This window comes from Channa argus, chromosome 24 (assembly GCF_033026475.1).
Source record: "Channa argus isolate prfri chromosome 24, Channa argus male v1.0, whole genome shotgun sequence".
Taxonomy (NCBI): Eukaryota; Metazoa; Chordata; class Actinopteri; order Anabantiformes; family Channidae; genus Channa; species Channa argus.
In genome coordinates this window covers 1,920,542-1,938,325 of record NC_090220.1, presented here as the reverse complement: position 1 = coordinate 1,938,325, position 17,784 = coordinate 1,920,542, and the positions used below count along the sequence as shown (strand labels likewise).

At 37.9% G+C, this 17,784-nt stretch overlaps 1 protein-coding gene across 1 annotated transcript; it reads left to right on the top strand.

Moving 5' to 3' along the window:
- The first annotated feature begins 12,853 nt into the window (after window positions 1–12,853).
- On the top strand, window positions 12,854–13,477 carry LOC137109287 (proteoglycan 4-like). The gene has a single exon (XM_067494895.1). The coding sequence runs from the start codon at window positions 12,854–12,856 to the stop codon at window positions 13,475–13,477; it is 624 nt and encodes a 207-aa protein (XP_067350996.1).
- Window positions 13,478–17,784: the final 4,307 nt, after the last annotated feature.

Genomic DNA, 17,784 nt, shown 5'->3' with positions numbered 1-17,784 from the left:
TCGGAGGAAGGATTGACATGTTGCTAAGATACCTTGACAGGGTTGTTAAGGCAGGGGACAGGAGAGCGCTGAGAAGACATAATTCCTGCCATAAATGAGATGCATGCTGAAAGATTGTCTCAGAGAAGAAACATCATGTTCTCAGTGATGGCTCTATCAATAGTCAAAAAAACATATAAATCAGATGTTAATACAACTGTGTTTTGATAAAGTGAGGAAAAAGATCAGACTTTCATCCTTTTCATGTGTTTCATCTGTTAATAAAGCAGTTGTTATTCTAATGCTAATAATTAGTTGTTATTTTTGTCACACCTGTCAACAAATCAGGATGTAGAGGAAGGTGATGCTGATGTAAAAGCTCATTTTCAAAGAGAAAAAAAAATGCTACAAGCAGTAGTTGTTTTATTGTGAATGTGTGCTAATGTGAAAGAAAGGATGAAAAAGACATTTGAAACAGCCCAATCAAAGGATTGGGATTAAATGAGCTAAAAGGCATAAATACTTTACTTCCCTTTATTTTTAAATAGTTTGTGTGACTTGGGAGTTGTTTTGTATGACTTGTTTGACTGTTGAGAACTTTCTTTAAAAGTTGGAAATACATAAATTTCACATTCATGAGGGACCATGTTGAGGTAATGTTGAAGAAAAGCATAGCATCAGCTCCCCGATGGCAGGTTGGGTACACTTGTGCTGACAATGCGTGAAGTACACAAACACACACTCACACGCTCTTTCTCCTACTATCTCTCTCCCACTACCTTGTCACACGATGACTTTAAGGATATGCTTTCTCTAAACAAGCTTGAAACAACACGTGTGTGTTCACATGTTCTCACATTTTCACTGAATCCCCTTGTTTTGTTCTTCTTCCTTGTCAGAAATACACATATACTCTTCATTTCAACCCTATATCATGGCCATCTATGGCCTTTGAGAAAAAACAAATGCTACAAAAACAAAAACAGCACCTGTAAAGTCCCAGTCTAACCATAAGTGGATGTGCACACCACAAAACCTCATTTACTTGCACAAAAGCATGGAGGTTATTATCATATAATCTGTATCAAAGCAGTGAAATAGAATCTGGTGAAATGTGAACTGGCCTAAATTACCACCACCTATTAATAATCAGCCATGACATGAAGATATTAGGGTTGTGACAAGACCATTTATGTCAAAACCTTTGTCTAACCCCAATTACAAGCCACATTATTGTTCATTTACTTCAACCGAAAGCTTTCACACATATGAGAGTTTTTTTTTTTTCTTTTCTTTTTGGAAACGTACTGTCTAGAGAAGCTTGTGTTACGTGCCAGTTTTCCTGAAATCATATTTTGTACAGAAATTACAACACTGTTTGAAAAACTGCGTCCATATTTTGCATTCTATTGAAGATTTAGTTCATAAACTCCAGGTTCATTATCGAACCTCTTCAGTGCACCACAGTGCTGTTCTGATACACTTCACCTCCTTTTATTGCTGAAAGAAAAACAAATAAATGAAAAGCTGAAGGATTTTTTTTTTTTGTTCAATGTCCAACTTTTGGGAGAAATTATGAACATACTTTATATTTGTGCCATTAACCTTCAAAGGTGAACAATAGCAAAGTGAAATCATTTGAATAATATTTGAAATTAAAATAATTTTTTAATGAAACAATTTAATGATTGATTAAATGTAAATGATGAATAATGAATAATAAAGATTAAAGATCTCTGTAAATTGCATGTAAGATAATTGTATATTGTACAAAAACATGGCCTTATGTATTGAATGTATGTACCAACGGCTGGTTAATCCATAATAATATATAATAATTTATTAGTTCATAATATTTTATATTGGGTTTTTAGACTTGCACAATAAAAGCTTTCAAATAAACGCAGTGGCATAAAAACTACAGTAGTGGAGTAAAAGTAAACATAACACACAATGAAAATACTTCAGTAAGCACTGCATTTCAGTGAATGTATTTAATTACTTGCCACCTCTGGATCTGAGGTAGTAAAACCAGACATATCATAAAGCTAAACAATGATAATAGTGACACAAGGTACATTTACATAATACACTTGCAGCAGCAGTGGTTTTTGAGTTTCGGTCTTTTTCATAGCCTCTCTGTTGTTTGTTTTAATGGACTGCAACATAACATTTTTATTTTTTTCCCCAGAATTTAATCTGTGTCAAACATCAACTCAGCTTTTTGCAATAACATAGAAACAGAAACTCTTGTAGAATAAAATTCCAGGTTACACCCACCAAACATCACAGCTATTCCAAACAAGAGGTACTTGAGCTGCCATCACACAAATTCTCCTGATGAACATGCAAATTTATGCAGCTAGGTACTTCAAAATCTAATCTACTCTTTAAGTGTATACCTGCTGTGTAAGTACTTTACTGTGTATTGTTGTTGAATTCTACCATTTATAGGAATGAAACTATCAACAGTGACAGAGTAAAAAAAGTAGGAAATGTATATACAGTGAATAGATATGCATTGTAGAAATATAATCCAGATATTATTATTAGTTTATGAGATATAATTATTAGTATTAGTACTAGTGTGATCTATTTATCTGTTTATCTATCTATCTGTCTGTCTATCTATCTATCTATCTATCTAGTGATAGTAGTGGTCGTAGTGGTTAAAGTAGTTAAAGTTGTTACCTTTTTAAGTTTGTGTAAAACCTGCAAAAAGCATCATTGGATGAATGATAGAGTGCAGAATTCTTATGGACAAGTAGATGAAATTTGGTAAAGAAGGCATCACCATATTAGGAAAATCTGAAATATTCCATACCATTGCTCAATATTGCAGTGAGGATGCAACTTGCAATAAATACAAAGCAGTAATCGCTTCATATTAGCTCAACATTTTATATACAGCCCTGATGGAGAATAGAAAGGATTTAAAGAGCTTGATCTTTAATAATGCAATTGATAGTCTCTCCACATTTTATGTTAAACCAATGTTGATAAATACCTTCATAAGATATCTGTAATGTATTTGTAGATATCTTCAAAATGGTTATGAATGAATTATGAATTATGAATGAAATATGAATTTTGACTAGTAATATCTTAAGATATCTTAAGATAAAGATATCTTCTAAATGTAAAATTAAAGATATCTGTAATTTAAGATGTTGACTAGTCATAATGTAATTAAAAATATCGGGAATTTACAATACGGATAGTCAGAATTGAGTTGTAGCCCGGAATGTCCCATTTAAGTCAATGGGACTTTCTGGGCACCTTTTAAATCATGACATTCAGTGAGTGTGTTCATTTTTCAGCAATTAGTGTTAACTAACAGGTATTTTATAGAGAAATTTGATTAATTTGGGAGTGTTGTTTTATTTGAACAGAAGTCTATTGAGTTAAGTCTAAATTATTTTATTTGGTTTTATTAATTTTCATTTAACTAATTTTAAGGTTGAGTAGATGTGTTACTTTATTTGTAAATTCTTTAAAGGGGCCAATTGTGTCAAAGTAACTGAGTTGTAATTTTGCAGTACAATTTTTGCCAACATTCTTTTCAATATAGATATATTATTATTTTGTTTAATCACAGTCTGGACTCAATTATTTAAATAGTTAATATGAATTAACTTGCATTTATGCCAATGGGTACCGTAACAGGTTTTAATAATTTCAGTTACTGTTGGTAAACCTTTGTGGTAGCTACCGAACTCTTAGTCCCAATAACTCTTGTCTATACTCATTTGGCGGCATCTTAGACACAGGCCACAAAGGTAGGGTCTAAATTCTACGTGATGGCCAAATATTCACTGGAGAGAAGCCAATGAAGATGAAATATGATCTCTCAGGCTAGTTCCAGTCAGCACTCTTGCTGCAACATTTTAAATGAATGGAAGGCTTTTTATGTAGTTATTAGGACGCCACAAAAGTAGGGAATTACAGTAATCCCCCCTACAAGTAACAAATGCATGGACTAGTTTTTCAGCATCATATTTAGACAGGATGATTCTAATTTTGGCAATGTTCTGTAGGTGGAAGAAGTCTGTCCTAGAGATTTGTTTTATGTGCAATGTAAAGGACAAATCTTAGTCAGACATAACTCCAAGGTTACACAAAGCAGTACTGGAGACCAGAGCTCTGCCATCTAAAGTAACTATATTGTTAGATAGCATATTTTAAACATTTTTCAGGTTTGTCTAAATTTAGAAGTAGGAAATTATAGGACATCCAGGCCTTTATGTCTTTTAGGGATGCTTGACATTTGACAGATTGGTTACCCGTTTGGTAATTGGGTATCAACTGCATAGCAGTGGAGGAATGTGTCCTAATAATGTTGCCTAGAGGTCACATATAAAGAGTGAAAAGTATTGGTCCTAACACAGAGCCCTGTGCAACTCCATGACTATTGTTTGTGCATATAGAAGATTTATCATTAACATGAACAAATTGAACAAATTCCTGTAAAGGTGGTCACATAATTTTAGAAATAAAGGGGGGGATGTCTCCACATTTGTATCAGACTAGTAGATAGGTTGTTAGTTTAGAAGAGTTAATAGTTTAAGTTAGCTCAGCGAGATCTATGGTTAAAAAGCAGTCTAAGAGGGATCAGGGGCTTATTGATCACTCTAGCACTTTTCTGGCTCTAGTTGTGTTTGTATTTGTGTTGAAAAGTGACAGGAGCTCACAGTGTAGTATAGTATGGTAGTATAAAGTGGGTTCCATAAAACCTGACGCAGACCTTGATGTCAGACTTGGTGTGACTCTAAGAGCCTTGCCTAAGGGCCCACACTGGATATTGACCACACCTTTACTGGGAATTTAACCCGTGACCTACTGTTAACCACTGAGCTATCCAGCTGCTGTATATATGCATTTATAATATAGTGTATTTATGTTTGATAGATAGATAGTTAGATACTTACATATTTACACACACACACACACACCATACATTCATGGATATACAAACATTAACATACACACACAAAGTGAAATATAGTAGTCTACACATTGTGGATTTTGAGCAGGTCTATAAGCTCCTCTACTTATTAAAGTGGAGATAAACCTGCAGAACTCCTGTTGCCATTGAGTGGGAGTGAAGCCTTTACAAACTCTGTACACAGACATACAAGACATATTCATTTCAGACTCAGCCCTCACATACAGCATGGACCAGGTTGCCTTTTATTGGGCCAAAAGTCTGGTGGCCAAACCTGACCCAAGCTTAACAAGAACCCTGCATTTTATGCCCGAACTTCACCCGAGACCAACACAGATGAGTTTGTGCAGTTTTCCACAACAAGCACTTACCCACAAGCAACATGGCCTCTATATGCTCATTAATTTAGGGTTTAATAGTGTTTAATTACTGTGGGGTCCCATCGGATACCTTCAGGCTTGGTTCAGGCATCCAGCCTCTACCCTGAAGCTCAGTCTCCATGCACAAGTGAGTTAAGAATCATATTTGCTGTTGTGATTTGTGTTTTTCTCCAGGAGCTCACATCTCTCCACACCATGCAGCAGCTGTTACTGATGCTGTTGAGTCCTACCTGTCAACTCCCTCCCCCTTCCCGCTCTCCCAGAGCCCCACAAGCCACCGAGTGGAGTCTTAAAAGCCTCCACTGAGTCAACACGACAAATCAGCTAGTATTTTCTGCAATGTTACACAAAAATCCATTACCTTTTTCAACTTTTAAATCCCAATGAACCGCTAACAGATTATAACTTTAATTCAGTCTATAACCATCTAAAATATCGCGCATTATGTAATTATCCATTTTTGGAGGCAAATGCGCATAAAATAATAATTCATCTGGAATATTATGACTGATAATGTGATATGGTCATAAAAACACTCAGTTAAGGTTTTAGATACAACAAACATGTTGCACCTGACCGGAGCTTTGAGTGCCACAGCGAAAAGCTACAAATACATTTTTACAAATACATTTGTAAAAAAATATTTTAGATTTTTTATAAGTTTGCAAAAAAATCAAAAATTATGTATTGACCTGGGTATTGCTTCAAGATTGAATATTTTGGCGGACAAAAATATGCTGGTTTTTGTCTGTACCACATTTCTTTGATATGTTCAGTATCGATGTATTTGCTACAAGGAAAGTACCTTCCCTGGGAAAACGTTTAATTTTAAAGGAACATCATTTTTAGCTTTTTTCTTTCTAAAATATACACTTCGACAACGACCATTCCTGATCAAGCTTCCACGGACTACGGACGGAATAACTTGGCATCCTGATGAAGCTGCCTGGTCCTTGCTGGCCTCCGACCTCTCAAAGAGAGATCACATGTCAATTTAGCCTATCAAAGCTGTTGTTCCTTACATTTTTGTGTGTTTTTTATTCCTGTACGAACACATAGTTCCTACATGTTCTAGTGGTCTTCTAAAAAATAAGACTGAACTAAATATATACTATATGGTCATGATAGCAATGCTAAAACAACAATTCTAATTGTGGTCTAAGACCTTTGCACAGAACTAAAGTATGTGTCAGATAATTAGTTTGAGACCTTGGATTAAAAATGTGAAAGCCATATTCAACGAGACCCAGTTACAGTACATGCTTAAAATAGTTGTATCATATAGCAATTATAATTTGGACTATATATGTAGATTAGTCATTTTCTTTTCTGTGAGAAAGAACAAATAGTCAATTTTCCCCTGAATTCCACTGGTGAGGAGATGGAGCACTGTGAGCTTGATCGTGAAGTAAAAAGTATAAAGTGGCCTCTTACAGCATGTAATCCCTTCTGATTAGTATGAAACTGTAGTGATGACAGAAAAGACATGAGGTGTTGAGCAGGGAGACTACACTTCACTTTTTCACAGATGGGGACTGCTAGAAATTATCAGGGGCCCTGCAGCAATAATTATGTCTAATCTCTAGCATGTCCTAGGACTTCGGTCTAGCTCTGAGCTCCCAGAATCTTTCAGAAGCTTTGCACCTGTCCTGTGGCTGTCAGGTACTGTAGGTAAAAACAACATTGAGTGTGCTGGGAAGTGCCAACTTAATAAGGATTTTTTTTTGCTCTCCCTGTAGACAATAGCATTTGAGTTTTCTGCCCTCTGTTTTATAGCAGTTTGTTCTTGTTGATGCTGCTTGTGTTGGAGTCATATTAAAAGAATTTGTCTAAATACCGGTAAACAGGTTTAATGAAGAACAGCAGTCAAAAACTCAAAGACCTTAAACCAGGGCTTTGTGAACCAGAGTGGGTGTTTGCTGTGCAAGTAGTCAACAATAATAGCACAGCATATAAAAATAAATAAATGCAGGATTTGTCCTCATAGTATGGCTGAGTTAACCTTAATAAACTGACTTTTAGCTAAACTTTAAAATACAATCTGTCTTGTTCATAGGGACCCTGCAACCAGTGAAAGTCTGGCAGATGTGTTAAAGGCTCTGAAAGAGGCCACTTTGAATAACTGTAAAAAGGTAAAAGGAGACCATGTTTAGCTTCTTAAGTGCTTCACACTCCATCAGCCGCCATCTGGCCCCAGAAAATTGTAAGGACTTAGCTTTCTTCCTTGTCAATGGCTTAGTTGAAGCCAGGTCATGATTTAGTTCAACTGTCACTGCAGATTTAATGGGATATTATTCAGTCAGCAAGACAGGGTCAAGGGCCATAAAAAACAGCAAGGCATTGAAAGCCTTCATGTGAAAAAGTGGGGACATGTTTGAAGCTGAATTGAGAAATAAAGAAGATGAGAGATATGAGTGCATGTTCACATTTGTGTTTTTCTGAGTTACACCAACTAACTCAATTTGAGTTTATAGCCTTGCCTGTTTCGCTTGCTGAGCTAACTGACTTTTCACCTCTGAGTTGTTCAACTTGTGTTTTAGCACATTTATTTCAAATGAATGTTTTTACTCAGCAAACTCAATACTTTACTGTAGCTTCAGCACTCAGATCTGTTGATAACCCCTAGGACAAAGGTGCTTGTTGGCAAATCACAAAGACAGTGCTTCAGGCTGTGGGTTTTAGCTGTGCATGCTTTAATTTGTGCAGTGAAACCTACTTTCATCTTGGCGACCTTTGGACTACCATCTTTCTGAACTGGGATATAAGTAAGCTAGTTTTTTTTCTTCTCCATTTCAGCAGTTCCCAAGAAATGGTGCACTAATTCATGGTCCTGTAAGACATTCTGTGTCAGCGGCAGGTAAAATTGAAAAGAGTCAGAAGTGCCCACAAAACTGCACAGTATCAAGATTCAAGGATTAGACACCATCCAAACCATAAGCAGTTCTCAAATGTAACATTTATTTTGGGAGCTTAATAGATACAGTAAAGATAGATTGGCATGGCAACTCCTGAGCTGGACATGAACCCAGAATGCTACAGTTGAGCCATGTCTCCCTAAAATATCTGGGCGCTTCATTCTCTCTCTCTCTCTCTGTCTCTCTCATAACCCAGGTTTATACTTGTTTATACCAAAAGCTGAGGACACACCTGAAGACTAGATAAGCCTTTCAAAGAGCAGTCAGTTCACATTTAAAGACTGTCTCAGACAGTCTGGAAGGAGCACAAACCTGATGATTGATTGTAGATAATAATTGCAGTTCTGGACAGAGATGTCCTGATGCATTACCACTTTTTTCCAAAATAAATACAAGTGCTTACATTAAGTATTTGCTGTTATCAAATACTAACACGAGCACTAAATTGTAGTGCTTTTAGTCTGAGTTGCCGGACAGTAAACTCCTCATCAATCCACTGCACAGAAATGGGGACACACCTGAAGACAAACTAAGACTTTCAAAGACTGGACTGTTGACACTGTACACAAACATTGTTTCCACTAACTTTAACAGATTTCTTTCAAGTTTCACAGTTTGGAAGGAGCTCGCATCGGACCACTGGAAGCTCGGAGTTAACAAACTCCACATATTCAGCAAGATTCTGGAAATTCTTTCATGTTTCTTGGCCAAAACAATCATGGCACCAGTGTAATAAATGGAGCATAAATGGAGCAAGTTTGCTCAAAAGAACAAAAAATAAATAAAATAAAAACAGACAAAGATCTGATGCATCCGGGATCCGGGATGAAGAGTCATGGACAACCCAGACTGTAGAGTCTACGGAGAGTTTTAAGACTGTAGATCTCCTTTAAATGTTGCTGTGTCCTTCATACATATCAAACATGTTTTAAATAATCTTTATGAGAATGACTGTTAGTAACTGGATCTTATGACTTTAGTATGGAAATGTTTTTGGTAGGAGAGTTAGAAAAATGCTGTATAGTTTGTGACATGCTTTGTTGAAAATGTGCACAAAGGTTTTAAGGAGAAAACTATTAAATATGAATAAGAACCTTTTTGTCAATTATGGAGTTTAAATTGTATTAAGAAATTGTGGTAATTTTACTGAGCATAAGAAAAGCTCTATTGCAATTTATATTATTATCGGGATATGAAATTTACTGTAGCGGGATATAATTTTTGGTCATATCGCACAGCCTTCGTAGTGACTGTAGTGTAGTGATCTTCCTCAGTTGTGACGTCATCTGTCTCTTTCTAAAAAGCAACTGGATTTGAGAGTAACGATTAGAATCTTTATATGACACTAACTCAGCCAAACTGGAGCAGACCAGGATCAGCTAAGTCCAAGCAGTCATCAAGACCAAATAATATTTCAAGCGGGTCGAAGGAATTTCACTTGTCATGCTAAAAGTCATTTCTGTGGATCGCCTAGAGTATTGGTACTGTGGGCTGTTGTTTCCCAAAAGCCATATTGCTGTTGATTTTATTTTCAAAATGTCAGTTCTCACTGGTTTGAACAAAAATATTATCTAGCTGCATCTAGCCGGGCTGATGTGGGTGAACTGACCCTTTACTGTAACACAAAACTAAAAGTTCAGTGCATAAGGTTATATGCATCAGCTGCACTGCTGCAGAAATAACTGATCAAGAATATTCTCGCCAAAATAAAAAAATTAAATATTAATTAATTTTTATAACTCAACACTCAATACACTCCTGAGACAATGAATGTTTCATAAAGCCCGGCTACTCAGTATTCATTCAATGTTATACAACTTCTCATCCAATGTAGAAAGGTCAACAGCGAGCTGCTTCTGTGAGCCAACAGCCAACTCTACAATCTCCTCTGCTGGCTGGTCGAACCCTGTTTATTATCTGCATAAATTGGTCAGACTCTCACAATCCTACTTTTTCCAGAATCTTCTGCCTCATGGTCAAAATTAATGACCTTTTAATTCATTAAAAACTGCAGCATTTTCATTATATGTGTCAAACTGGAGTTGCACCCTGCTCCATTAAAGGATACTATACAGTAAACCACAAAAATGTTGATGCATTGCTGTAAATTATGGTGCAATGTGGTGTGATGTGTATTTTATTGTATCTTCCATTTCCTAAACATAGCAGTTTTATGACGCGTACATTTTTGCCTAGGGCCCCAACTGACTCTAGGATCTTCTTCTTTTCCTTTGGGCTGTTCCCTTTCAGGAGTCGCCACAGCGAATCATGTGCCTCCATCTAACTCTGTCTTCTGCATCCTCTTCACTCACACCAACTAACTTCATGTCCTCTCTCACTACATCCATAAATCTCCTCTTTGCTCTTCCTCTAGACCTCCTGCCTGGCAGCATTTAGCTTGTACAAATGCTCTGTTATCATCAGAAGAAGGAAAACTGATCAAGGAGTATATGTAAAAAAAAAAATTTGTACTATCGCTTTCACTGGTTCAAATGACAAACATCAGCAGCAGAAGATAATATCAGGTGTAAAATATAAATGATCTGAAGAGTGTCCTTGCTGCCAGTCCTGGTAACGATACCTAACTCTGCCATCAATCTTGATGAGTTCATGGATCAGCGGTGGAGAGGTGCATTCTGGCCCGGGATCGGAATATTCAGTGGATATTTTTATATGGTAAATGTGAATAAAAAACATTAAATGTGGATGGATGTCACTTCATCGGGATGACAGTGAGGTCTTCTCTGGAATGATTGAGACAATTTTTAAATACATCCATTTACCTACTATTGCACAGGCGACAGCAGCAGATTCTTAATGGAAAAAATGGCATTTGTGATTTAAATGAACTGATCTTTTAAGAATCAATAATTACACTAAAGGGATGTTTTGTACTTGAATATTTCTAGGTGGAATTTTTCGCGGTTTATCTCACGTACATGTATGTGTACAAAAAGTTATGCTGTGCCTAGAGTCTGTCTGTTTTCCTTACCGTCGACTTATTCAGCTGCATAAGGGAAACCTTGAAGTTATTGAGCCAACCTTTAGTTTCTACCTTTTCATCTTTTGTTGTCCAGTTTCGAACAAAACGTTTATTTTGGTGAAGTGCCTCACTGAATATTATTGAACCTTTTTTCCCGAGGAAAGAAAGTTGTGCAAGTCAACATCAAAATCAGAGGTCAATTAAACTAAACTTGGTAACTGGTTAGTGCGCCTAGGAAAGTGTTCGCTTGCTCAGCAGCCAGTTGGTCTGTTAGGGACAGGAAGGGATACACTTAATACCAAGACCTGAAACAAGCCCAGCGGTCACATCTTTGCATACATGAAAATTTACACTGACCAGCACTAACATTAACACTAGTGGTCTTAATAATGTCATGGAGGACAAAGATCACTGATGGTAAAGGTGATTTTAATCACTTTATGCGCTGACAGATGGTAATACTGATGCATCAGCATTTATTAACTGCTCATAGATTTCTTATAAAAATACATGAAATATTTTTATATTGAAAGCCAGGTGCTATTAAAGATGTGGCTGATCAGTGTGGACTATATAAAGTGTTAATTTCACTGGAGCAGTTACAAATGGGCTATTCTCTCCTCTCTTGAAAATACAATTATTTAATAAAAGCAGATTCCACATCGCTGTGTAAAAGACCATCCCATCTTCTATAGAGTGTGTGAGACAAAACAAGCCAGGAACCGGGAGAGGAGCAGACAGGCAGCTTTGAAAAATGGATCAAGCATTTTCATACATATTTATTCTGGATAAACAATGATGTTTCAAAAAAGGGGGTTGGCTCTGTGAAAATTTACAAGCAGGCAACAAATGTGCATACAGTTTGGGATTTATTAAAATAGTTAATGACTACAATTTCATTCAGAATTATTATTAACAATAAGGCACTTGCAGCATGCTACCAACTAGAAGGTGTCTTTTTATCCAAATTAAAATGACAATATTAGCATTTTTATCCCATAACAGTTTATAGAAACAGAGTAAAACACAGAGATCTAACAAGCAAGAAACTGCCTGTGTGAATATCACATTTCCATAAAACCTTCCCCTAGTAAACTCATGTAGCCGAAGAGATGACAGTTATGAATGTCATCACCTTTTTCAATGGCTGTTGTTGACCATATGGTTAGTGCAGCCTTTCTCCACCCACTTGTCAGCTCAGTAAACTGTAAGTTGGGTGCAAAAGTTTGCATTCTATTTTGAAATGTTTTAAAAAAAATAATTTTAATTAACACAGGATTTAATGTAATTTAATTCATGGAGTTCAATTGTTTTTTTTTTTATCAGAAATTGCTGAATATGCATTATTGCTAGCTTTAGGCTTAATTTGTATCCCCTTACCTGCCACTTTAATGTTAAGAAGATGGAAAAAAATGTACCCTAAACATAATATAATAATAATTCACATTCATCCATACATCCATTATCTGTAACCACCTATCATGTTTAGGGTTGCAGGGGGACTGGAGCCTATCCCAGCTGTCATGGGGTAAAAGGCGGGGTACATCCTGGACAGGTCTCCAGTGTGTCTCAGGGCCAACACAGAGAGACATACTGTATGCAGACAACCATTTACATGTGTGTGCAATTAAGAGTCACCAGTTAATCTAACATGCATGTCTTTGCAATAAGGGAAGAAAGCAGAGTACCCAGAGAAAGAAAGGCTAGCCAGGGACCAGGGACCCACAGCCAGGGACCAGGGACCCACAGCCAGGGACCCACAGCCAGGGACCAGGGACCCACAGCCAGGGAGCAGGGACCCACAACCAGGGACCAGGGACCCACAACCAGGGACCCACAACCAGGGACCAGGGACCCACAGCCAGGGACCAGGGACCCACAGCCAGGGACCCACAGCCAGGGACCAGGGACCCACAGCCAGGGACCAGGGACCCACAACCAGGGACCCACAACCAGGGACCAGGGACCCACAACCAGGGACCAGGGACCCACAGCCAGGGACCAGGGACCCACAGCCAGGGACCAGGGACCCACAGCCAGGGACCCAGAACCAGGGACCAGGGACCCAGAGCCAGGGACCAGGGACCCACAGCCAGGGACCAGGGACCCACAACCAGGGACCAGGGACCCACAACCAGGGACCCACGACCAGGGACCCACAACCAGGGACCAGGGACCAGGGACCCACAGCCAGGGACCCACAGCCAGGGACCCAGAACCAGGGACCCACAGCCAGGGACCCAGAACCAGGGACCAGGGACCCACAACCTTCTAGCTGTGAGGTGGTAGCACTAAGCAGTTGTCCCCAATGCTGCCCTACTGCATATTTAGCTAGTACAAATGTTCTTATCGAACAAAAATGCTCAAGGAGAATATCTAAACACAGTTATAATAAAATTATATAAATTATATTTGTGCAAAAGTTTGCACCCCTCCTTTTTATATTATCTCATTAAGAACTATTTTTTTCTAGCTCAGTGAGCATTTAATATATAATGCTGATGAAAATAAAAATGTAATCTTTCTGAAATTTCAAAATAAGATGATGCCAACTTCTGCATCCAACTGTATTACTTGATTAAGCTTAGGAAAAGAAATGTGGTTTAGGTAAAAAAAAAGTCGATAAACTCTGACCATTCATTTACCATCTTTTAATTGATATAACAGTAGTACATTGATGTAAATGCCATTAAACTTATCAAAATATCTCTGATTTTAGCTGAACAATGCCTCCAGATGAGATCATTTAGTCGCAGTTGCGATTAGTACCATAAAATCTGTGATCAGAATCAGGTCATGGGTTCAAACCTGATGGCTAAATGTGAGTGTGTTATTTGTCTCTATATGACAGCTCTGCAATATACTGGCACCTGGTCTAGAGTGTTCTCCCCCTTATCCCCCAATGACAGTTAGACTAGGCTCCAGCACCTATTAACAGGATAAGCGGTCAAGATAAGGGATGGATAGATGGCCACAAAATCTATAAAGTATTGATTGCTGCTTCTCATGTATGTCATCACTGAGTCAACTAAATTTGAATGTGTTGACCATGAATGTAACCAAGAGGCACCAAGTGTTCAGCAAACAGTCTGAAATGTTGAATGCTCAGTGTATGCGATGCACCGGATGATGGCTCATTCAGGCAGAAGTAAGACTGCAGGTACAACATGTCCACCACAGACTCTGCCTATACTGTTATTTACTGTAATTCTCACCTAAAATAATCAAACTGTTACCTTACAGTAGGTCTGGTGACAAAAAAAAAAATACCTCTGGAAAAAAATGCTGCAAGAATATATTTTTACCTTCTGTTGCGTCACTACCCACATTTTTTAGCTGCAAGGAAATGTTCTAACAATTTGACACATCTTTGCACATCTTTGTGGAATATCACTTGTACATTTGAGTCAAATAGCTAAATATGGATGTTACCAAAACACACCTGCAAAACGCACCCATCGTGGTCTTGACAGATATTGAATGTATTCTCGATGTGAATGAACTCTCCCTGAATGATCACCCTTTTGTACGAAATGTTATAACAAGTGTTACATGATCTTTAAGACAACCCAAACCATTTGCTGCAGGAAGTAGTGAAGCTATGGTTGTTACTGTTCTGCAAGTCTGCAGTTTTTCAGCTTTATGGGTCATTTTTTGTAATTAGGATAACAAAGCAAAGTAATGTGACTGCATAGATAGATAGTTGGCAGATAGATTGATCCGCTTTTATGTCTTTGCTTTCATGCCAATCCTTCTTCTCTTGTCCTTAGAGTGTGGAAGGTGACAGCAATATTCCACCCTCCAGCAACAGTCAGGGAATGATAATGTGTCTGGGTTAAACCCCTGCATAGTTATATCCTTCATTCAGTTCTGTTTTACAAGTGCTTGCTTGCACACACACACACACACACACACACACACACACACACAGTGAAGAGGGTTGTTGAAATGACAGAGGTGAAGGAGAGACATGATGATAATATTTATATGATATAATGCAGGGGCTTTAAAGGGGAAGGACAACAGGGTGGATAACAGTTATCGTTAAGATAGTTATCATTCAATCTTGGCCTCTGAAGTGTTGTTCAGCATGAGTGTAGGGAACCAAGATCAGACAGACCTCTCATGCTCAAGTGCAGCATTTTAACATAATTAGTACTCCAGTTTGCTACATTAACACACGCGCATGATCACACATGCACAAACACCTGCAATCACATGCATCCACACATCTCCACAGTATGCCGCACGCCTTTGGACACACATACACGCAAAAAGAGCAATGCTGACTGGGGCACAGTGTGCAAAGAAACCTTGCTGCCCCATTGGTTTAAAAGAGCTTAAATGCCATGTTAAATATTTATTAACCCCTTCTGGCTCACTAGCATTCATTCACACACCTGAAAGAAGCTTTGGTCTTTTTTATAACTTATTCCTTTCTGGTAAAAGTGGGCAGCGGGTGAACACATTGGTGTATGTTGTTTTGGTAGAAGAGACACTGTCTTGAGCCACTCATACATTTATGTATATAAAGATTTGTGAGTGCAATATGCAGTTTGTTTAATGTAATACCGACACTTGTTTGATGACAAATGTCATCGATTTGCCGACCAATAAAGTCATGTTGTGATTTAATGGCACAAGAAGACATTGAAACACATGGTTGGTCAAGCTTTAGGACCTTCATGAATTAGAAAATAGAGACCAAATAGAGTAATATTGCTAGTGCATGTGGTTAATTTTGTGCTCCCAAACCTTGAAATGAGGGCATAATGAGAATAGCTCTGGCCATAGCCTGATCCCTCTTATCTGAATTACTCATGAATAACTATGAATGTTATGTTGGCTCTGCAGTAGAGATTTACGTTGTTATTCTGAGTTACCTTAATAATTACTTACAGTATGTGCTCAGTTGTAGCATCTAGGTCAGGGGACATGGGCTTTGTGGTGCTTGGTTGGTTTACGGTAAATATAAATGCAGATTAATGTCCAAACAAATGAATGAGCTGCTAATCTGGTCACTGGCTAAAGATTTGGCAGCTAAAATGTTTTCTAAATGAACAGTCAGCATTGTCTGTTGTTACTTAAATGAACAGCATTATCCTTCTCTTTCATGACCACAGACAGAAAGCCACTGTGCAGGGTTTGTCAGAACATCGTTAGGCCTTCGGGTGGTAGCTATGATAAAGTATTCTGTAACATTCTGTGAAATAATTCAGAAGCTGCTTTACTATTCATTTCAGAAACAATAGTTTGGGGTTGTTTTCGGTTTAAAACTAAAATGTGTGAAACAGGTGCAATATGGGCTGAGGAGTTATACCTGTTCGGAGTATTAGCTTTTTATGCATCTACACTTTTTGTATGATGTAAGAGCCTCAAGCTTTGAAAAAGCTGCTTCGATTGTTGGTACAGATACTCTGTCTGAATGACTACTGTAGTATTAATATGGCCTTGTGAACATCCCCTCCAGCTGCTCAGCCCACATCCTGAAAACTGCAGATCTCCTGGGTCAATCCCAGGTGCTAAGGTGTGCATTTTTCTGAATGTTAAAAATGTTGTTGCCGAATAAAAGCACGTTTGCTTTACTTCCCCCAGTGGTACATATGCCCATTTTCAATGAGACTGCTACCACAAAACTGTGATTCAAAATAAACTAACCAAAAGGCACAAATAAAAAAAGTTGTTCAGTCTTTTATCACCTGGAACTCAAGTAGTGTTAAAGTAGAAACATCAGTTTATCCAGTATGAAGCTGTGTTCACCTACCCACACAAACATAGCACCCAGGTAATGTGTTAATATAGGCTCTGTGGTATTAGATATAACCTAAAACTTTGAGTTTTTATTCCTCCAATACCTGTACTTTCACATAATGGGTTCCAAAGCCATATCCACTATGAAAGTTCAATGTAATTTCAAACAGGATATACAAGATATACTGTCAAACCCCAATTGTGTAACATGTAAATAAAAGCAAAATGCAATGATTTGCAACTCTCATCAACCCAAATTTATTAGAAATAGAACATAAACAACATATCATAACAATTTGATAAAAATTAATATTCATAAAAATGTTCCTCAATGTAAATTTTGAATGGAAGAGTTTGAAGAACCCACCATCTACAGTATATAATATCATCAGAAGATTTAGAGAATCAGGAGAACAAGGCTGAATGTCAAAACTGGATGCACACGATCTTCAGCCCCTCCGTCGGCAACGCATTAAAAACGGGCCTGATTCTCTACTGGACGTCACTGCATGAGCTCAGGGACACTTCCCGAAATCACTGTCTGTGAACACAGTTCACTGTGCAGTCCACAAATGTAAGTTTAAGCTGTATCATGCAAAGAAGAATCCAGACATGCTGCCGTGTTCTCTGGGCCAAAGCTCATTTAAAACAGTTCTAGGCCTGACCTGTCTGCAGTCCAGACTTTTCACCAATAGAAAACATTTGGCCCATCATAATAGGAAAATTGCATCAGACAAGAATGGGAGGTGAGTTGGCCTCCTCACTGCCCTGATGTTTACAGACAGTTGCTAAAAGAAGAGGGGATGCTACACAATGGTAAACATCGCCCTG

Excerpts from the sequence above, each read along its gene's own strand:
- LOC137109287 (XM_067494895.1), top strand. The coding sequence starts at position 12,854 with ATGCATGTCTTTGCAATAAGGGAAGAAAGCAGAGTACCCAGAGAAAGA.